This window comes from Berkeleyomyces rouxiae (assembly GCF_048999995.1).
Source record: "Berkeleyomyces rouxiae strain 22BRR77 chromosome Unknown BrBRR77_ptg000012l, whole genome shotgun sequence".
Taxonomy (NCBI): Eukaryota; Fungi; Ascomycota; class Sordariomycetes; order Microascales; family Ceratocystidaceae; genus Berkeleyomyces; species Berkeleyomyces rouxiae.
In genome coordinates, this window is record NW_027396502.1 from 2,750,424 (window position 1) to 2,772,103 (window position 21,680).

At 51.7% G+C, this 21,680-nt stretch overlaps 6 protein-coding genes across 6 annotated transcripts; 1 reads left to right on the forward strand and 5 right to left on the reverse strand.

Annotated features, from left to right (window-relative positions):
- Positions 1–1,128: 1,128 nt before the first annotated feature.
- On the reverse strand, positions 1,129–4,503 carry BROUX77_008088 (uncharacterized protein; the record flags this gene model as incomplete). Its single annotated transcript, XM_073753254.1, has 2 exons — positions 1,129–3,321; positions 3,385–4,503. The coding sequence occupies 2 exons, from the start codon at positions 4,501–4,503 to the stop codon at positions 1,129–1,131; spliced, it is 3,312 nt and encodes a 1,103-aa protein (XP_073602381.1).
- A 1,581-nt stretch (positions 4,504–6,084) lies between these two features.
- BROUX77_008089 (uncharacterized protein) lies at positions 6,085–7,638 on the reverse strand (the record flags this gene model as incomplete). The annotated part of the gene is made up of 2 exons (XM_073753255.1): positions 6,085–7,395; positions 7,489–7,638. The coding sequence occupies 2 exons, from the start codon at positions 7,636–7,638 to the stop codon at positions 6,085–6,087; spliced, it is 1,461 nt and encodes a 486-aa protein (XP_073602382.1).
- A 1,593-nt stretch (positions 7,639–9,231) lies between these two features.
- Positions 9,232–10,322, reverse strand: BROUX77_008090 (uncharacterized protein; the record flags this gene model as incomplete). The annotated part of the gene is made up of 4 exons (XM_073753256.1): positions 9,232–9,309; positions 9,387–9,553; positions 9,624–9,986; positions 10,043–10,322. The coding sequence occupies 4 exons, from the start codon at positions 10,320–10,322 to the stop codon at positions 9,232–9,234; spliced, it is 888 nt and encodes a 295-aa protein (XP_073602383.1).
- A 711-nt stretch (positions 10,323–11,033) lies between these two features.
- BROUX77_008091 (uncharacterized protein) lies at positions 11,034–12,206 on the reverse strand (the record flags this gene model as incomplete). The annotated part of the gene is made up of 1 exon (XM_073753257.1): positions 11,034–12,206. The coding sequence occupies one exon, from the start codon at positions 12,204–12,206 to the stop codon at positions 11,034–11,036; it is 1,173 nt and encodes a 390-aa protein (XP_073602384.1).
- Positions 12,207–12,673: 467 nt separating this feature from the next.
- On the forward strand, positions 12,674–14,860 carry BROUX77_008092 (uncharacterized protein; the record flags this gene model as incomplete). Its single annotated transcript, XM_073753258.1, has 1 exon — positions 12,674–14,860. One exon carries the CDS (start codon positions 12,674–12,676, stop codon positions 14,858–14,860), a length of 2,187 nt encoding a protein of 728 aa, XP_073602385.1.
- Positions 14,861–18,175: 3,315 nt separating this feature from the next.
- BROUX77_008093 (uncharacterized protein) lies at positions 18,176–20,191 on the reverse strand (the record flags this gene model as incomplete). Its single annotated transcript, XM_073753259.1, has 2 exons — positions 18,176–19,009; positions 19,082–20,191. 2 exons carry the CDS (start codon positions 20,189–20,191, stop codon positions 18,176–18,178), a joined length of 1,944 nt encoding a protein of 647 aa, XP_073602386.1.
- Positions 20,192–21,680: the final 1,489 nt, after the last annotated feature.

Here is a 21,680-nt window from a genome sequence, read left to right on the forward strand (position 1 = left end):
TGTTTCCTCGTCTTCCTTTGTCGTCTCGCGAGGAAGCCGCCCGAGGCTCTCTCTCACTGCAAGATTTTCCATATCCCCCTCGCATGTGGCATCTTGTGCGGCTCTTTCAACAACCTCGAGACTCCTCGAACAGGCTGAGAGACGGCGGTTACAAGTCCCCGTTGAGAAGCCATTGTGGCCAGTCTCCCGGCTTGAGGCTGTAGTGACGCGGCCTGAGTCTGCGGATTTGTCGGGAACGAAACAAGGGAGAGGCAGTCGTAGAGAGGAAACATGGAGGGCCGCGAGGAGTATCAAGGCAAGACAGGAGAAGAAAAAGAAACCATCAGCCCGTCTCAGCCATGCCGTCTTTTCATGAGATTCTGTTACTGTTTCACGGCCAGGAGAACGCTTCAGTATAACTAACTACACTTTTTCGTGAGATTCAAGTTTCTCTGTGTGCTCCTTGGACAAACAGACTTGTTTCTTCGCCGCAACTTTCTGTTTTTTGCAGTCAATACGCGAGCCTGGTTGATGGAAATATGCAGACACACTTGATGAAATTCTCTAAATTCTGTCAGTTCCTATGCTTCACTAACCCTAAGAAACAATGGCGAAAAAATTTCACACTACAACATCCGGAAATTAGGCTCCGAAGATATGCGGCCCCGCCCGGCCCCACACGGCGGACCGGTGGATTTCTAACAAAATTTCCGATACAGAATTTACCTTCAACAACCGGAAACCGGCCGCGTGGCCCAATGGCAAGGCGCTTGACTACGAATCAAGAGATTGTGGGTTCGAATCCCATCGTGGTCAGACATTTTTTTGTCTCTCCGCAGAGTTTACGGTTGGGCAAGTCCGGTCCCGGCGGATCCGACCGGACCGAGTGTCTAGGGACCCACACGAAAATCCGGGGCCTAAACTCCGTGTGAGGTTTTTTTTTCTTCTTTTTTTTTTTCTTTTCGCTGGGACAGGGATCATGCACATTACTGTCGCCGTATGCAGGGAATTCTTCGCGAGACAGGCTTCTACGGCCATTTTTCAAATCAAATCAGCCAGGTTAATCAAAGAACCCCACCATCACCAGAATTTCAACTCGTCTCAATTTTAATGCGCATTAGTATTAAATAGTTAGTTACACACAAAGTCTTAGGCGTCCTCCGCCAGTTGGTACAAACTCAGTCTCCCGCCCGCTCCGCAGTACTCTGCACTTGATCCAGCACATGGCATCGTGCACTCATCCAAGTCCGCCTCGATTGAGCCATCTGCCAGTTCGTTTCCACAATAGCACTCATCCGCGTACTCAGTTCCAAAGTACTTGAATCCCGTGCAAAACTCAGCACACACTTCGTTGGTCATTGTGCTGCTGGAAGTGGCCTTGGACGACAAGGCGTGTCCATTGGTTGCTTCCGTCTGGCACCCGACAAGGACGTATTCTCCCACTGTGGCCGGCATGCTAGGCCCGGTGCTTGGTGACTGGTACGCCGTTAGCCGGTTGCCCGCACCGCAGTACTGGCTGCTGTTACCACTGCAGGTCATTGAGCAGTCGGAGAGGGCGGCGTCGGCGCTGGAGGAGGCAAAAGAATTTCCGCAGTAGCATTCTGAGCCATACTCGGTTCCAAAGAACTTAAAACCCGAGCAAAAGTCCGCACAGACATTCAGCGTCATGTCGGAAGTGGACGTGGACTTTGAGGACAGCGCCCGGACATTGGTGCCTTCTGTCTTGCAACCGATCAAAGTCCACTCGGTCCCAATTATGTCATAGTTTTGGGGCCCCGGGGTAGCGGGGACTGACGAGGTGGTGGTAGAGGCCTCAGTAGTTAGCACAAAGTCGGTGGTAGTTGGTTCCGTGGATGATGTTGTCAAGGTACTAGTGGACAAGGAAACGACGCTAGATAGAGATGAGCTGGCCGTAGATGAATCTTCAGAGTCGGCTGCGCGATACAGTTCCAATCTAGAAGAGCCACCGCAATACTGGAAAGGATCACCGGCACACACCATGGAGCAGTCGCCTAGCTCAGCCTCACTAGAGCTATCAGCAAGCCCGTTGCCACAGTAGCATTCCCGGCTGTACTCGGTGCCAAAGAACTTGTAGCCTTGGCAGAAACCCGCGCACATGGAGTTTGTCATGTCGGATGACGCTGTGGCAGCACTGCTCAAGGCCCGCACGCCATCGCCCTCAGTCCAGCAGCCAACGAGGTTCCAGTTGCCAACAGTCTCGGCATGAGATAGAGCTCCGGTAGGCGTGGGAATGGGAGCGGTCGTTTTGTACAGTTCAATGCGATTTCCAGAACCACAATATTGCGTTGAGTCGCCACTGCAAAGCATGTTGCATTCGCTCAGATCGGCAGAAGTAGACGAAGAGGCTAGGCTATTTCCACAGTAGCATTCACGCCCGTACTCCGTTCCCCAATAGTTGTAGCCGTCGCAGTAGTCCATGCAGGCCTCAAGCGTCATGTCATCGTTGGATGTGGTTGATCCGCTCAGGGACCGTTCTCCAGATCCCTCAGTCCAGCAAGAAACAAGGGCATATCCACCGACAGATTCGCGGTGGTGAGGCGAAGGCGTGGCCGGTGTAGAGCTAGAAGAAGGCGTTGTAGATGTAGAGGTTGTGGATGAGGAAGAGCCAATAGACGACGAATCCATAGACGACGAGCTCCCCGAAGCCAACGTCGAAAAGGTAGTAGAGAAGTTTGAAGTGATTGTAGAAGTGGCGCCTGTACTTAGAGGCACTGTTGTCGAAAGACTCGAAGAGATTGTCGCAGTTTCAGAGGTGGAAATATTACCAAATGGAGTGCTAGTACTGATGGCAGACGAGGTGGTCGAAGAAGTAGAGCCGCCACTGTGGCAGGTTGCACCGCCCGAGAAGACGCGGCATGTACCGCCGATATCACGGCCACGACGGAACTCGTCTGTGTATGTTTGGCCATTAGAGGAGCTCACAATGTCAATAGTAGCTTCTGAGCTAAGACCTCCCGGAATGACTGTCGATGCAGAGTACATGGTGTAATCCCCATAACAGTCGCCCTTGACAAGCGGTACGGTCATGGTGAGCAGCTGAGGCACGGGGTTCGTCCCAGTTGAGGCCCGCGGCTGCTTGTAGGTGATGACTGCAGATACGTTCGCGTTATTCTGGGAGTTGTGGACGACAGCTGCGGGAGTAAAGGTGCCAGACGTTGAGAGCAAACAACTCTGCGGAGTCTGCATGACGACATAGTCCTGAACAGGGTATCCGTTGCCGTTGTTGTTGAATGACGTCTTGGTGCCATCGTTGTGATTCACGTCAATAACGAACGACGAGATACCAACCGCAGTATCGATGTCAATGTTTAAAGGATAATACTAGAAGCGTATTAGTATCTGCGAAATCACAAGTATATGGGGAGAGGAGAAGGGATGACCTACCGCGAACTCATCATCGAAACCTCGGCCAAAGCCTTGGATAGTTGCAGTATAGCTTCCTCCAGAACCACCGCTACGGCTCTTGTAGGTGATAGTCAGGCTTTGTATCGTGCTCTGAGGAATGGTGCCCGTGTGAACGCGGATCTGTCCTGAAAGAGTCAACTGAGTAGCGCCAGTCTTCAACGCCAAAGCTATCCGGTATGGCTTGATGACGTAGGGCTGAATGGCCGAAGATAATGTGACCCGTGAGGGAACAAGCTGATACATTCTATTCAAAACATTTTGGCAGGTTGTCATGAAAGTGCTGCTGTCCGCAAGAGAGTTCATAGTCACATTGTTGTCGCTTTTGAATACTGTCAAGTCCGATCTCCAGGCACTTCGAGTGTAAGGGCCAACCACAAGAGGGTTTGCTGTTGTGCCGTTGAGATACTCTTTGACAACGGCGTTGTCAAATGACGCAGGGGTCGAGTCGAGAGGAGCCATATCGTTGGGATATGTGTTTTCAGGCACTGCATCCGGCGTGTTGGCCGCGTGGGCACCGCCGAGCGTATGGCCACAAGCCACCAGGGCAATCATGTCTGCGGCGTTGAAGCCCATGCGATCAAATTGTGTCCGGAATGTTTGGATGGTGTTTTGAACTTGAGGGACACCCGTCAGTCCGGCGGACCTGGCGTCGATGCGGCCGTGCTTGATCTCCAGCTGCGGGCCTCCACACGATCGGACCGATGCATAAAGCCCAAGGCCTATCAAGTCAGCCATGGAGGTCTTACGAGTCATGAATGGCGACATCCACTGCAGCGTGGCTTTGAAGCCCACGCCGGAGTTATCCGAGTTCCCTAGCTCAAACTGGATGGATGCATCGGCACCTCCAACCTTGGTGTAGGAGTTTCCAGTGGCCATGTCGTGAAACGCTGTGCGCAACCATTCGGCAGCGCCAACACGGCCCGCGCCAAATGGCAGGTCGGTGCAGGGGCTCACATTGTCTGCAAACTTGCGAGCATTGGTGGAAAACAGCTGAAAGGCAATCTCTTCGAGTTCGTCGATGGCGTTGGGCCATGTGTAGTCGGCTGCCACGGCATGGGTGGCTAGGCCAACAAGGCCTAACGCACTAGATGGCTTCATCGTAGAAATAATATGTGGGAGAATCTAAGCCGAATGGCCAAAGGTAAAGAGAGGTGGTCTGTAAAGGAAGAGCTTTATAGCCCAAGGAGACCGACACTGGGAATTTATGTGCCCAATGGTACCTGAGCAAGTTGTGTGGTGTCGATGATGCATCCTAAACTGGCAAAAGCAACGTTCTAGAATGGCGGCCAAGAACCAGGATGTCACGAAGAAATGGATGCATACAATAGACTCCTTCTACCTGTGCTGAATGTAGTTTGTATGTTGTGACTAAAAGAGGATGCTCGGCGCAGGACGGTGGCGGCTGTCGTCGCAAGGCGGATATTCCAGATATGTCGATAACTTGGAGCGGCCAAGATGCCGCTCCGATGAGTAGATGCAGGCCTCTGCTTTATCAGGGCCAGCAGCGCTGTTGTCAGCCCGCATGATATCACATCTCGGAATCACTTGTACAGATAGTTCAATGGTGGGCGGTCTTTGTGGCATCGCTAGATACTGAATCTTCGACGCAGGATTGCCTCCCATCGTGACAACAGCCAAAACCTTGCCCTTGAAATGAACACAGCTTGACATGCTAAACTAGTGTAGAAAAAAAGGAACCATTCCCAGGTGAAGAAGAAACGGTGACTGACAGGGGCCACCTGGGCCTGGCCTTGCAGCAAACATCACATATGCACCCACCACATGGATCTAGCTCAGCTGTATGAACCCAACTTCATGAGGCCAAGACTGGTAAAAAAAGAAAAAAGAAACAAGAGCTGGAGACAGGAACGATGCGCCGAGAGGGAGGTTGCGTAAGCAACTTAGTGATGGGAGGGGGGCCAGTGGATAAGGGGCAAGCCGTGCTGTATATACAGGCATGCGTAGCAATGTTATGAGTATGCTACTGTAAATACTGATGGACCATACAGGCCCACAATCGCCCGGCCACTGTGTCCCCAGGGTCCACTGCCTGCATCGCATTGTCTAAGCGAGAGTGTGACACTTGATATACGACACGCAGTCGCCAACAATCGTGGTCTGGCATGACGTAGACAAAGTACGAGGCAGCGTGAGAACCAAAATGGAGAGTGTGCAGGACATGGTGTGTTTCTAGTGCAGAACGAAAGCTTATCGTTGGCAAAGGTCTTCGTTTGACTTGTCCATAGCTGAGGATGAGGATATAGGAGACGGATCAGTGCTGGCAGGCTTGGGGGTCCAGCTAGATTACGACTCAATCCCGGCACTATCCTGGTGCAACAACATCCATCACACCCAATCAGAAGCCTCCTATATGCTGTCAATGCTTGACCCTGGCCCTCTGCCATCACCAGAACTCTCACCAACTACGTTCCACTCACTCTATGGCAAATAGTGTGTGGGCAGCCTGCATATACGAGCCCAGACAACCATGACCTTGTAGCCACTGCACTCTTCTTGTTATTTCGATGACCAGAACTACGGCCCGTCAGTCCACAGGTGCAAGTAGTTATCTAATACGTACTGTTGACAGCCACGTTTTGGTAGCACAGATTCACATTACATCACCAACTAGTACTGTTCGCCTGATGCTATAATAGCCACCTTCTCGTGTCGTGTCCATCAGTTGCGTCTCGCCACCAAAATTTCGGCTTCGGCATCAAGGAATCCTGGTGCGGCAGTGGTTTCTAGCTCCCGCAACAAGTTCCGCCACAGCACACCCTTCTCACCCTTCAAATTAACCAGTCCAATCTCACCAAGATACAGTCTGATACCGCGCAAGTCTCTGCGGAGCTTGTCTGAGCACCACCATAAATCAACATGGCTCATGATGGCAAACATGTACCCAATGATCCACAGGGTCCTGACGTCGTTTTCCGCCAGCATATTGCGGAACTGCAGTTGCAATCGGCACAGGAGCTGGAAGTATGGGAGTAGCTGATCCGGCACCATGGGCTTGAAGCCACGCATGGCAGTGAGCGTGGTCAATGGCGGGATAAGGTACTGGATGTTCTCGGCATCGGCTTCCGTCCACGAAAAGTACGCGAGCTGCCTCCACTGTTCGGGAATCCGCTCCATGTCCAGATCGTGGCCAGTGCCTGTCACATGCCCGCTCATTGGGCCTGAAGACTGGCCGCCGACCTCGGTGGTTTTAGAAATGGCGCGCCACATCATGCTCTTTTCTCGGAACGGTAGCGTAGCCATGAGAACCGGTCGCAAGCCAAGCATCATGTTCAGCCACCCAAGCTTTGAAACATCATGCGCCGGCTTGTATACCCAGCACCTCCGCGGATCGTTGTCAAGGCTGACCGCCCACGAGAGCATACTTAGCACAAGGGCCGTCAAGATAAGTGTATCGGCACGCCGGGGGCTCAGTTTGGTTCCGAGTGCTCGCTGAAACTGCGGCAGGGCAATCGCTTCCTGAGACAGCTCTGCCAAAGAATGCTGACTAGAGTCGACAGTATGATAACGGAGATGGCATGCCGTAAATGCCAAAATAGAGGACCGCAAATGTGGTGCGTCGTCACCAGCTGTCCAAAGGTTGCAGGCAGATGTAGAGAACAACGCACTGCCAATAAAAGTACCACCGTTCCCCAAGAAGTGGTCTACCAAGGCGTCAATACTTGTCCCAGTGTGCCCGTGGCCCATGTCATTCATGGCCTTTGTGTAGGAAATGGCCAGGATGCGCGGGCTTGGTACATTGACCACACTCGCTTTATTTGCACTTGACGGAGGAGGCGATGAATCACTGGAGTCTGATGACATAGAAGACCATGCTAGAGAGTGACGAGGCCTCGTTGCGGTGCTTGTCGCACGCTTGGGAGCAGGCTCAGGAGCCAAAGATCCAGGCTGGTCATTTGGCCAGGGATCGGCATACACGCATTGGCGGCGATTGCGGGTACAGCGCAGGCAAATGGGTTTACCTTGATCACACTGGTAATTTGGCATAAGTCAGCTTTCGGTCGAGGCGATTAAAAAAAAAATGCATGGCCAGGTAAAAGGCACACGGAAGAATTTGCAACGCACCTTGACTCGCTTTTGGCGGCAGGCCGTACATCCACGCCGACTCTTGGTGTGATAACGCCTACGCTTGTATTCACGAATACTCGAATTGCCATCAGCATCCACGGTATTCGTAGGGGCCCTTAATGAGAGCACCAAAAACGACGAATCCATGACAGAGGGTGGGTATGTGCGTTTATGTTCCAAGTTCTACTTGTACAGGCGTCACTTTGGATGGTTACACTCGCTCACTACCACTTCCTGGTTGGAGTGTAAGCCAAGTAGCTAAGCGTACAAGTATGGATAAACTTGCGCGAGTTACGGAGGCGGCGTGGGGTTAACCTAGCAGCCCCGCGGTAGATCCGAAGACCTCGGGTAGATCAAGGTAGTGCCGGAAGAGGCTCTATAAGCTTAAAGGCTTTCTTGGGAGTCAAGACTTTGACAGACAATCCTGCAAAGAAACCTTGGAAGACGGGCAGGCGGATGTATGCAGCTGTCAGAAACAGCGAGAAGCAATGCGCCAATGGCTATAGATGGATAGAATCAATCACTTGGTGGTCGCGCTGGCACCGCTATGATCTGCTGACATGTACTGGGTTTCTTCTTCTGCGGGCAACGGGATTCTACTCGCGGCATACATGCACTTCCGCAACCAGGAGTGGTTGATCCTCACACGGCTATGTGCCGAGCTGAAGTGAGACGTGATAAGCCGAGATGTAATCTTTCGCTATGAACGGATAGCGCGCCGGTGGAACAGGGAACCGAACGATAGAGAGAAGTGTAGCGGCTACTGCCAACCCGTAGAACGCGCGAATATCACAGACGGCGTGTGTGTACCGGTACCGATGTGCCGCTCAGTTTGGCTGGTAGAGTGACGTTGGCCAAGAAGTGGTGGTGAAGCTGGCTGTTGGGATCATGAGCTCGTTTGCCGTATATGTCCAAAGCTCGTTTGCCGCATATGTCGAAGTGTAATTCCGAAACTTCTGGGCCACTGGCACTTCAACGAAAAGAAAGGGAGAATGTGTGCCTATAAGAGCAAGGGGCAGACCAAAGGAACGGGTCTCAAATGGGGTTCACTGGAATATTTGCGCAATAAAATGACCGGCTTAAAGTGATCAGCGCAAACTGCGCCAATGACTCTAGCCTGTTTGGGCGTAGAAAAAGGGGAAGAAAATGAGCAGAACCAGGCCAGGAAGCCAAGTTCCAGGGACACGAGGACTGGTCAGCGCATGATAAGCACGCCAGGGTGCCAGGGCTTGGGATGCGAGGTTAGGGTTCCTGGTGAAGAGTGAAGAATATGTCAGCCCAACGGCCAAAGTCGAACATTGTTTATCCGCTACCTGTCTGGGCGGCACTGATGGCAGCGGGAGGAAGCTGGGCTTGAAATGAGGCCGGCTGGCCGGACAGTGTGGGGTGGGAGCGGTTGTGCCATCATGCATGAACTATACGTACTCATCGTGTATGATGACTGGTTGGCATGTGATTAGACCTGGGAAGTATTAAGTCATGGTGGCTATGCCGCAAAGAAGGGCAACGTGATGATGTGCCGTCTTGGTATTGGTTCTCGCCAGTAGACAGCCAAATCGAAGCCTTAACATAGGATGAGTTGTTGGTGGAAAAGACCTCCGTAATGCTGTGTGTATGGTATTGTATTCTACTTTGATATAACCAACTAAACGCAAGAACAAAAACACCTGGATCCATTTGCGAGCCAGAGCTAAAACATTGTACTGATTGGAATGCCCGTGACTACACATGATCCTCATCTCATGGCATTGCGGGATACACAAACCCGGAAACGGGTGGTGCAAGGAAATCGGGCGGATTCGGTTTCGACTTGTCCATCTAAGACGTTAAAGCGGGGGGTTGTCAGCACACATAAGCGCGCCTGTTCGTATCGGCCACTCTTTTCCGAGACTCACCTGCAGGCCAACCGCCCAGTCGCTGATGTCGTCAAAGTTCTTGCACTTGTGCAGCGTGTTGAAGTCGGGGAAGGGCTTGGGATGGCTCTGGTTGTACCAAACCTGGCCCAGAATGCCTGTATCGGCATTGCACATGAGCACTTGACGGATAGTATCCAGACAGTGGGCTGTCCATGTTAACACTAGGAATCCGAGAGTTCCGTGTTTTGGGGCAACTTTGTAGATCTTGTCACTTACTCACGTGTCTTTGCAGAACATGTTCATCGTTTTTAAAGGCGTGCTTTCCGAGATTCTTGTAGTAGTCCACGTTGAAATATAGCGATTTGCGCAGCAGGTTGAGGCAGTGTAAATGGTGCATCCCTTCGACATTCACCACAAAGCCACCACCGTACTTTTGATTGCGTTGCACATGGCCAGGGCCCAACCCCGCCCGGAGTCCGTCGTCATAGGAGATGATGCCGGGCTCCGCGTCCAACCCCAAATCTTCCCAAGCCTGGTCGACAGCGGGGGACGGCTCACGGCGGTAGATGGTCTCCTGCATAAAGGAGCCGTTGAATGCAGTAAAATCATACTTGATCTCGACGTCTTGGAGAAGGGGCGCTGGAGTGTAGAGGTTAGTTTGGCCATGGGCCAGGGATGTCGGTCATGCTACTCACAGAACTGCGTGGTATAGGATGCGCATATTGGATCAAGGTTGGCGTCTGCCCGGCCAAGTCTGAACCCGGCGTAAGCAGCGATTATTACGGAAAAGAGGATCACTGGAATAAACAAGGCTATTATCGAGCACGTCGGCTCACTGCGGGGTGACACGTAGCGGGTGTCCTTGTCATGATGGGTTTGGTCAAGAGGCGAACTTTCTTCAGCGTGAGCCTCAGGGTCTGATGTGGTTGAGACGAGCTGAAAGCGGTGCGATGAGCCCTGCGAAAAAGACCACATCCTGACTGGCGTCGTGGCTTCGGGTGTTGATGGAGAGTTTGAAGATTCTACAGAGGAGAGTTGCTGGAGGCTGCTTAAGATGTTTTGCTTTTCAAATTGTTGCCCACAGGTGCAGAGCCTGCTGAGACTCAGCTAGAACGATCCCTCGCAAAAAACAAACTATTACGCCTCGCCCTTCTATTAGCCGCTCCCTCATGTCTTGCACCTGGCGAGGAACACAGCATGAGACTTTAACGCCACCCAAAAACACACTAGTTTCCCTGATTCAGTGGACTCTAGCCATGCAAGGGATGCAGACTGGCGAGGCGTAAAGCTGCATACATTGTATGACGCAAGGGACTATAGAGGGGTTATATAGCGAGGAATGGAAGAGAAAGAGGGACAGGAACAAGCGAGTCCAACAGCTTAGTTACTGAATAGAAAAAGTCGTGATATGATGCTGGTGAGAAGGCGGTGGGTGAACTTGAGACTGAGATGATATGCATGGGCCTAGCGAAAGTCTATGGAAAGGTCTACTTGCATATAAAGAAAAGGAGTTGGAGACCTCCCTCGGACACGGTGGGCGGAATGTAGACCATTAGGATTGGATATTCATATGACATTATGTAGACCAAGTGGAACAACAATTATGGCGCTTCATCGCCCGTAAACACTGTTTCTTTTGTCGGCAACACAGCGCAGGGCTGAAGTTTAGGGAATAAACGTGTGCTATCAAGAGAGAAGGGGCGTCTCCTCATTTGTGTCAGGCTCGGGGTGGTCTGTATCATGAGCTTCCTCACCAAGCGTGGCTTGCTCTGGCCCAACTTTGAGCATATCGTCAAGCAGCTTTTGCTCTCTATAAATCCACCCGACGCAGACACCGGCACCCGGTCCACCCACTACACTGACCGCAAGCATAACGACAGCAACTTTCCAGCCAGCCTCAATGAAGATCCAGTAAAGTACTGTCAACCCAACAAAGACAATGTCGACAATGACAAAGTTGAGTACACTGCGTGTCATCTCGGTGCGGTCATCGTTATGCGCTAGAAGACTCCAGACGAGATTCCAGTGAGCGAGGACAGAAACAACAACAGGGGCCCCGTACATGCTAAGCAGCGCAGCCTTGTTGCTTTCAAGATGAGTCGCAGTGAACCCGTCAGCTTGGAAAGCAATAACACGACGCACTAATATACGAATACCCGCGACATATAGAGGCGAAAAGAGCCACAGACCTGCAAACCAGGGCGAGTTCAGGGAAAGCATCAGGATCGACGGCAGAATGAAGCCCAAGGCGACTCCCGCGGGAATAGCGACAGTTTCAGCGTCATCCGTAAAGTGTCGCAGCTTGGACCCCAGCGACGGATCGTCTTCAGAAGCTTGCTGGAGAGTCTCGGGCGTGGCGTCCTGCCGATCCCGGCGAATCGCCTGGGACCGCAAAAAGAAGGCCGGCACAACGAGGAGCTCCCACACAACAGCACCGCCGAGAAGAATGAATACCAGGAAGGGCCCTGTCGGGTAGGCAATCAATACTGCAGGTTTATTGCACACCCGTGCGCCCTCAACGGTGTAGACGGTCAGCAGACCAGATATATATGCCAGCACGGCAGCGAAAACGGCGAAGCCGCGTGTAGAAGTTGCAGCCAGCTGGAAGAAGCGGACAAGGTAACATAGCATGGGGCCGAGGACGGGGATTCGCGACAGGCCGGGCAAGAGAGCGTGTGAGTGGCACTGCGAGAACAACATGGCGAGGTCCAGATCGCTATGGATAAACAGCTCCACGGCAGTCAGTATCGCGAGGAGGGCCGGCACAACGACCAGGGCATGGAACGGAAACACGGTGATTGGTGGCTTCTCCCATGTCTTGCGGCTGAAGAAGACCGACACGGCGGCCGGGAGGTTCATGCTGGAGACAAAGCTGGTTGCTTGAGTAAATCTATCGGAAGATCACAAGATGGAGAACTGGGAAACAGCGGGCTGCAGGAGCGCGGTACCGCTGGAGAGAACAAAAACGAAAAGCGAAACTGAAAGACTGGCCGGCGCAAATCTAGAAAGAAGAGGCCGATGTTGGGGGCATGTCGTCATAGACGAACAAGGGACCAAAGCTCAAGCTCGATGGGACGTGCGGCGTGCTCCTTGGATTGGTCGCGTTTACTAACCCTGAGATCCTACTGGCTGACCCTAGTGGTGCATGCGGGGAGGACCCCACTTCTCATCGGGCTGGCTGCTTATCTAGGCAGTCTTGCAGCGTATGCAAAGATAGAGCGAGTTTCTCTCTCCAGATTTGCGTCTCATGAGGGGTTCTTGATTGATAAATCATCACCGTGCCACACCCACTTGCACATCGCCGCGCCGTTTGTGCTACAGTGCAAATGAGTATCAACACTACTGTCGTTCAGCTGAAGAAGGATCTCGACCTCAAATGGGAGCTCCATGGTGATACATGCCGGGCTGTCTGGCCGACACTCAGCAAGAAACAGAGGGAGAAATGCATGAAAGATGGCTCTGTGGAGGGCGCCGTGCTCAAGAGCTCCCGCGATGAGTCTCTCGGCAATGTCAACAAGCTCTTGCCCGAGTGGAACTTGGAAGATGTTACCAAGCCCGGCTCGCAGTACCTCGTCGAACTGATAGAGCATCGTACCTCCAAGTCATTGACGGAGCAGTACGCCGAAGGCCTGGACGGCGGACCGGGTGACTATCATTTCATTCTTGACATGATCAATAGCCGGAGGCTGCGCTGCCCGGAAAAGGAAAGCCTGAAAAACTGCTGGACCTTGTTCATACAGGGCGACGATTATGGCACGAGCTACCGGATCATTGATGAACGGGCCAAGACCGGCTTTGGCCCGGCTATAAAAGCAAATGTGTGCATCCCGCAGAACGTCGCAGAGCTAATTCTCCATCGGCAAATGTACTTGCTGCAAGTCATGAACATCGTCATCGAGGACATCCTGGAAATCAACTCGGTGGACGAGCCTATCCCTGAAGCTGCCAAAGTGAAGAACAAGAAGGGTGGCAGCTCCAACGGGGGAGCCCCGCAAAGTGCATCTTTAGCTGTGCGCACAAAGGCCACTGTCAAGCGAACACTGAAGGACCTGATCCCCTTGGTTCAAGACCAGGCTGACGGAACACAGGAGTTCCTTACACTCCTCACCACGTCGGCGCCTCTTCTTTCCGACGAGGTCAACCTCCGCTTCTTTAGTCAGCCTGGCTTAGTCCCAGACGAAAAAGGCCGCCTGATGAACGTACATACGGATAACTACATTAGCCCCATCTTTTTGGAGACTGTATTTGAAACTGTCAAAGCCGCTTCTGTGTGGAACTATCTTTCTCGTCTTATGCAACTACTAGAGAAGCATGCCGACAACAAGATCTACAAGCCTATTATCCTGCAGGAAATCTCCAATGTGTGCCACCTTGAGTTCTCACGTGCTCAGAATGCCTTCAAACGCAGCTTCCAGACGAACATGGGCATTAAGCATTTCAAGCGCGTGTCAACCAGTTCCGACACTCTTGGGAATCATAAAGTTAACATCAAAGGAAAGCCTGATGCACTCATCAGCACCGATGCCCAGCTTTGCTACATGTTACGGTTGTGCCAGCCGCAAACTACAGCATCCTCCGCCGTGCAGCTGGTTTCGGCGCTCGAGATACTGCATCAGGATGAGCAGGAATGGGAGCGGTTATCCGAGTCTGAGGCCCGGTCTTTGGGAAATCTGGCTGCCATTGTTGGTCTCATCCAAGATATATCACCTACTATCTCGATGCCGCCTCTGTCGCGCAAGAAAGGACAGATGTTTGTGGCGCGCTCAGCCAGTCTCGATGCTGAAATAGCGGCTATCAAGGGTGAGGCTGATTTCTCCCGTTTTGTCATTCCCATCGACAACATGAACAAGGCCGAAGTCGCACAATGCGCCCTCCAGGCTCTTGACGAGTTTGTCAACGAAAAGGCTGGTGCCAGTTTCGGGTTTCTCTACCAAGATTTGATTGAGGAGTGTCTTGATGATTTGCAGCTACAATTCAATGCAGTCCAGGCCCGCGTCGAGCAAGCCAATAGTGCTGCATCGAGTGAGTGGATTCCGCTGCCTGTCCCTCCCCAAGACGAGCCGGCTGTACGTTTTGAGAAGAGACGCGAGAAGCAAAAGACACGACCGCAACACTCGTCTATTTTCAGTACACTGCCATCATCGCGCTCTTCATCGCCTCCTCCTATCAAGCGAGAGTCTGAAAGGGGGCCTCCCAAGAAGATCTTTGCTAGTCGCGAAGCCCTCGATGTATTTGATAATCTATTCTGCAAGGGAAACGCCCGGGGAAGCATTGATTGGGTGCAGTTTGAAAAGGCCATGACCAATATAGGTTTCACAGTTGTGCCAAAGTTTGGATCGGTAATCCAGTTCTCACCACCGTCGGCATCGGACAACCAGGGTTGGGTGCAAAAGTCGATTACCTTCCACAGACCCCACCAAAGCAAGATTGAGGGGTACAGGGTGCTGTACTATGCACACCGGCTCAATAGTGTGTATGGATGGGACGAAAATACATTTTCAAGCTTGGCTTGAAGGCCCGGAGCTGAAGACTCCGACGGAGGACGAAGAAGTGGGTTTGAAGTCTGGACGGAATATGGGGAGGGGTGTGTTGAACGTGGCTGAAAGACGTTGGGCACATGCAACTGGCTGCATACCACATCGTGTTTAAATAGTAGGCCCCCTGGCAGTCGGATATGTAGCCCCCAAACTGCCACACTGTGAATACAATACACTTCCACAGAGTTATTGTTCTATTGTCTTCACCACGTGTCAAACTCCCGGCCCCTCCCCCGCATCTTTGTTCCTGTCTAGTGAATGCCTAGTCCACAGGAGTGGGGATATCTTCTGTGTATCCCCCCAAGACTTCCCGTCGTTCTTCATGCGTGTGTAGACAACACGCCTAGAAGCAACAAGGTTGATCTCCACAGCTGCAGTCCCAGCCTTCCATGGTTATGGTTGCAATATTGAGTAGTTAGTTAACTCGGCTTGGATTCTTATGACGGCGGCTCTGCGTGTGGACTTGCATTGCGCTAGGGGTGTAGAGAGTGTACAAAGAATAAGTTAGAGCGTGTGGCTGCAACCTGAGGCCTTCGTTGGTAGGGTTGAGCTCGAAAAGGATCCGTTGGCTCCGGGGGGCCATGGCAGTCTTGCCCAGGCTGTTGAGGCCAGGCTCGGTCTGTGAGGACTGCGCGATGAAACCATCACGGTCACTGGCTATTCCAGACGCCAAGTCGGAGACGGGCCGTTTTTGGAGGAGGGACAGCGTGACTCGGTGCTTGGCCCCCAGCAGAACTCGAATTTGACGTTGTGCGCGTTTTCTTTCGGCTACAAAAGGATCGCGTACAGCTACAATACAACAGCGGCGCAGTTGAAGACTGGAACGGGCGTACAGGTCGATAGGAATAGTTACCTGAACACAGTTACTCGTACAGAGCCTGTATTTTTTATTACAGGACACGAAAGTGAATCCATGTCTGACATACAAGGGAAGGACTCACGCCGGCCCGTCTCCCTTGGACATGCAGTGAGGAACATGACCGGACTCGCGGTACTTTTTTTTGCCGTCTTCCCTACTCGTGGGTGGATTGTCGGGTGGCTATGACGTACGGTTCCAACCAGTGCAGGAATTGTTACTCATCAGGAGCAGACGAGGCAAACCCCCCGATGAGGAAGAAATGGGAAGTGGAAATTATTTTTGTAAAAAAATAAAAAAACTATTCTCCTTTCCGTTCTTTCTTCCCTCATTGCCCCCCTTCTCCCACTGGGTTGGCTCGAGTACGCTCTCCCTTAATTCCAACATCTCCTGTACAAGATGGAAGTTTAGACCTAGTTGTGCCTTTGCTATTTTCGACTGCCGGGGGGGGGGGGGGGGGGGGCAAGGACCCTCCTCCCGAAAGCTAGAGCCAGGTTCAACAGGGCAACCCACATGTGGTGGCTGTTACGAACGGTAAACATGACCGGAGGCGTCTACACCAGGGCTTTTCAAGTCCGACCTAGCCCAGGTTGGCTGGGCGAAGTCAGTTCTGGGCCTTATTCGGTTCCCGATTAAGAATAAGCTGCAGGGTTAACTCGGGCCACATACGTCTGGGCTTTTATGGATACACCTATACACCGTCTACATGCATATTCATTTGGGCCATTTGCCTCTCTCTATAGAAGCATCGGTGTATAATTGCACATATTTATTTGTACATGTCTACAGGACAATATGCCCATCCGCCCATTGTTAATCGCGCACGTTTGCCTCCTCAGGGGATGGATGTCCATGTTCTCGTTTTGCTGGCAGCACATGGCCAAGAGCAGGCTCGTGGAATTAAGTCTATCTAGACTGCAGGCTCAAGTCAAGTAGCGATCTGCGGGATTTGCTAGGAGAATTCCAGTTTCAAGTGTGTGTAAAGGTAATGTCTACAAGCTATAGAAGTAGTTTGATGCGTCTTGACACCAACCAAGACTACTGATGACAAGCAAAGAGCAACACAAAGCTTTCCGTGCTTGGCTTTTTTAGGGTATAGTCTCGTTTAGACTCGTCTTTCTCTTTGACAGCAGCAAGGAAGAGATATTGTCCCCAGATTCTGTTTCCATCAGATCCTTTTGACTCTTATAGATCTAGACCTTTCTTAATTCCGAATCTTTAATCCGTCTTGTAGTGGTGTAGGTCGTCCGGTGTCTAGTTTCCGTCTTCCCGACTCCAGTATTAATTATCGACATCTCAGGATTTCTGGGCACCAAGAGAAAGCGCGCTGCAAGGGTAAGAGTACCCATTCTCTTGTTCTTGACTTGATACATGTCAAGTCATTTTACTGGCGCTTCGTGGGTTGTTTGCCAAACAACATATATGTGTCTGGGGTCATGATTGGACAAATGACAGCCAAGGCAAGTTAGGCGAGAAGGAGAATTGTGACGGACAAGGGGAGCTCAAGATGAAGACAGGGTCTCGAAGACGGCACAGCAGCATCGATTCTTGTACAGATGCAGATATTCGATCTGGAAAACGCCATCTGCCCCAGCCCGGCTCTAATCAGCTCCTGTTCAAGGCTCACAGACGGTCACCTCGGACTTCCTCGCCGTGTTACGAGCTTTCAGGAAAGTTTGCCATGGGGCGAAGCAAATGGGAGATAGAAGCAGTAAATATATTCCGCAGGGGCAACATTTTCTCCTACCATGCTGTCGTTGTAGTTATGGATGCCACTGCCACAGGATATCATGACCTGTGTTACCATGGTCAAGATACCACTAAAGACACTAAAGAACCCCGAAAAGACACTAATTTCCCTGGAGAGACGCTAACGAGTCATCAACTCTCAGCCTGTGTTACATTACCGATCAAATACCTGATACTCGTGGCTATATCATTTCACCATGAACGAATACGCACCAGACGACGAAGGATAAACGTCAGTCTTGTATGAGGGTGCTTACGTATGAGATGGTTCTGAGATGCCAAAAATGTAGAAAGAAGATACAATAACTATAGTTAGTTATGCAGAGTCAAACTGTCTGCTCCTGGCGCTGTAACTATAGAAATGAGAAGAATCAAGACTGTAGGAACCTAAAAGATTAGAAAACGAGAGAATCAGTGCAAGAACTAAGTAACAGGTTGGGGTCCCAAAGAGGAAATCAATTGGGCGAAGTCAAAAAAAGAAAAAGAAAACGGAAAATAAGAACAGATCAACTAACAGAAAGACCAAAACAACCACGAAGGAAATGGGTATAACAAATATTCCTAGACACGACCAGAAGAAAAGACACAAATCTGTCAAGAAGAACCAAAGGAAAAAAGGAACAAAGGAAATAAAAAAAGGAAACCATAGACTTTCGTAGACATCATAATCTCCTTGCTCCTCCTCTTTAGTAATACGGCGTTCCTTCATGTCCGTTAAAGCCACAAGTCGACGGATATTCGGCGCCGACATAGTGAAATCCACTGCCAGCTGGGCCACTGGCAGAGGTTTCTGACTCTCCTGAGGCGGGGTACGAGGTATATGGCAGCGCCATTGCTGTTAGACCTGGGACCTGCATCTGGGGCTCCATCAAGCCAGCTTGGCTGCTATGCTGGCTCTGCGAGCCATGCTGATGACCGTGGCCGTGGCCAAAGTCATGATGCGCAGCATTTGACGTGTAGTCATCTGACCGCAGGGTGCCATATACCGAGGACTTGATAGAAGACGGCGCTCCAGTAGAGGCTTGATATAGCGAGTACCCCGTGCTACTTCCGTAGGCTGCTCCAGATCCGGACCCGGAATAATGTAGTTGAGTTTCTGACCCACGATGCCCGTGGGTGCCTGCGTAGTACCGCCCAATGCCATCTCCCAGCGTGTAGCTCTCGCGCTTGCGCACACGGGCGTTGTTGCTTGTTGCGCAGCCGCCCTTGCGACCGCTGAGTGCGCGGCTAGACAGCGTTGTGTGGGTAGTTAAAGGGCGCGAGCGGGAGGATGAGCAGTGGTAGCTGTCCAGAGCAGCAGCGGTGACAGCAGCCAGGGCGGATGAAGACGATAGTGCAGATGATGAGGACAAGGCGCGACGCATGGAGTTTTCCTTGCGGTAGCGGGTGGTACTTTGTACGCCCTTCTCGGCAGCCCAGGGCTCTAGAACCCAGACTGTGGACTTCTTAGAATCACTGGATAAAGATGAGTAGGAGTTGGAATAAGATGCGCCGGGCTTGCAGTCACGCTTGACAAAGGCCTGAAAGCGGAGAGAGAGAAAGCGAGTTAGCGAATGAACAGGGCAGTTGGAGGCTCTTATGGATATACTTACGCCGTTCATACTGAGGTTATGGCGGATACTGTTCTGCCAACCCTTTCCACCGCTTTGTGGCTTATCTGTGTTCTCGCGAAACCACTGGTATATCTCCTGCAGGGTCAAAGCGTGGTCGGCGACGCTCATAAAGGCGCGGTAGATCAACTGAGCGTAGGGCTCCTCGACCTTTTCTGGCACATCTTGAATTTTGGAGTCACGGCGCTCTGCTTCGAGAACTAGGAGACCATCTTCGTCGTAGGCGCTGTGGTTAGTGCTATTTCCAAGAGGGCTAGAGGCCATGGGCGAGCGATGGACTGAAGAGGCCGCAACAGGTGATTGGTATGCACTGCCCGGGTAACGAGGCTGGGCGGCAGCCATAGAATAATCAGATAGAGAGGATGCAGCCCGAGAAGACTCCATGCTCATAGTAGGGGCATTTGACGACATGGCAAGAGTTGATGACGACGGTGACGTGGGGTTGCCAGAAAGGGAAGCGCTGGCGTGATGTTGATATTGGTCCTGGTTGTGGTGAAGCGTGGGGAAGGCGGGCGAAGTTCCGAGAGACGGGCCAAACGAGTAGTGTTCGTTGTCGTAGTCGTCTCGGGGAGATGACATGGGCCACAGGCTCGACGAACTGGACACGGAGCCGGTGGCGCGGTGTAGCAGAGATTCAAGACTGCTAGAGCCAGTAGTATGACCGATGACAGGACTAAGTTCAGTGCATCCAGTCGTCACGATCAGAGATGAGGGCGTTTGAGTGACAGGAGAAGTAGCAATAACCTTGGGGGAGGTGCTATCAGGAGATGAGGTGGAAGAGGAAGGAGAAGTTGACGCTGAGGAGGAAGAAGAGCCAAATGTGGAGTTGTCAGCACCAGTCTGTGACGAAGCAGACAGGTCGGCTTGGGCAGTCTCTGGAGAGGGCGGTAAAGCCAAAAAGTGAGAAGAGGACGAGTCAGGCTCTGTAGCGTTTAATGTTGAACGAGGCAGTGAGCCGTGGTGAGGCTCGCTCTGGATGGATCGCGGATAAAGGCACATATTGGGTGAAGGCAATGTCGATGTGACGACAGACTCGACTGACGGCAATGTAGAGGAATAGGAAACGGAGTACAAAGAACTGTAGTGATCCATGGTTGGGGAAGGGGGAGGGGTGACAAGCAAAGACAAGAGAGATAGGTATTGAAGGTGTGGAGAAGAAGAAGATGGATGGAGGACAAGCCGTAGAAAACCAGAACGCAAAAACAAGTGCCGGGCGTCGATATCTATATCAAGTCCCGGGGAGAGTAGCCAGGATGTAGCGTAAAGAGGTGGCCAAAGGGGGGCACAAAGCAGCCAGGAGATAAAAGTAGAGGCTTCGATCCCAAATCTTTGCGGAATGTTTGCACAAAGACAAAAGCCGGCAGCTAGTGACAAGCGAGAAGCGAGAGAATAAGACCGGCCTTGGCTTTCAAAGGGGAAAAAAAAGACCACAATGAGAAGGGTCGTGTAGAGAAGAGGGACCACGGAGACGGCAAACACCTTTCGGCTGTTCACAGAATGTTTTGCGGGTTCTCTGGCAAGGAGGGGCAACTCGAACGTAGCAGCAAGTCCGTGGTGGGAATGCGAGAGTAACAGTGAGCACAACAACAGCAACAATAGCTAGTCAGTGTAAGTGGCTAACAAGGAGTCAGGAGCAGTTATGCAGTAGGAGAGCAGCTGGTTATGTATGTATATAAACTCCAAAGCGGATGCATGCAAAGGGTCCAGGCGGGAGGAAGAACAAAAGAACAGCCACGCCACGCCCGCCGCCTACTCTCACGGGGTCTCTTCGCCTAGCTCCCATTCTAGAACAACACGGGACCAAAAAAAAGACGAGGAGGGACAGGCAAAGAGAGGACGAAACAAAAAAAAAAAAAAAGAAAAAAAGACTGTAAATTCATGTCTGTCAACTGGCCAATATTACCTTGTTTGGTCTGTTCTCACTCCTTGTGCTCTGTCTCGTCTGCACATACAAATTCATCTTTACGGGCCCTGTCCGTGTGTGTCTGTGTCTTTTCTCTGGTTCTTTTTCTTTTTTGCCTTTTTTCTCGATTTTTTCTCATCTGCATCTGTGCAATGACACAGACGTGACTACTTGCGGTCGACCTTCTCTTGAGCTCTCTGGCATACGCATGTGTCATGTATGTACATAACATAGATAACAGTTCATATCCATCTCCTAACCATGTCAGTTACAAACTATCCATAGTTAACCACAGGCTCTCTCTCTCTCTCTCTCTCTCTACTTTCATCCCACCTCGTGTTTGCCCGCGCCAGCTTCAGCTCTCTGCCTGCTGCTTGTTGCTACGCACCAAGGGAACTGCGATCCACACTGTATGGCCACAGCCGCTCCATTTCCTCCAAAGACCAAAGCCACACTCCATGAGCCCCTTCTCGGTCACGATCAAAGCACCCATTTTATCGCCCACCCACCGTGACTTTGGCTCCCTTTGTCGTCACTTTCACATAGCGGGGCCTCGTGTAAGACGTAGCGTAGTTATGCAACTAAGCGTGTGGCTGCCGTAACTGCCGTGCTGCCTTATCGCTGTATCCGAGTATGGCCCAGCTACACCGCTAGCCAGCTTACTTGCATACAACACAC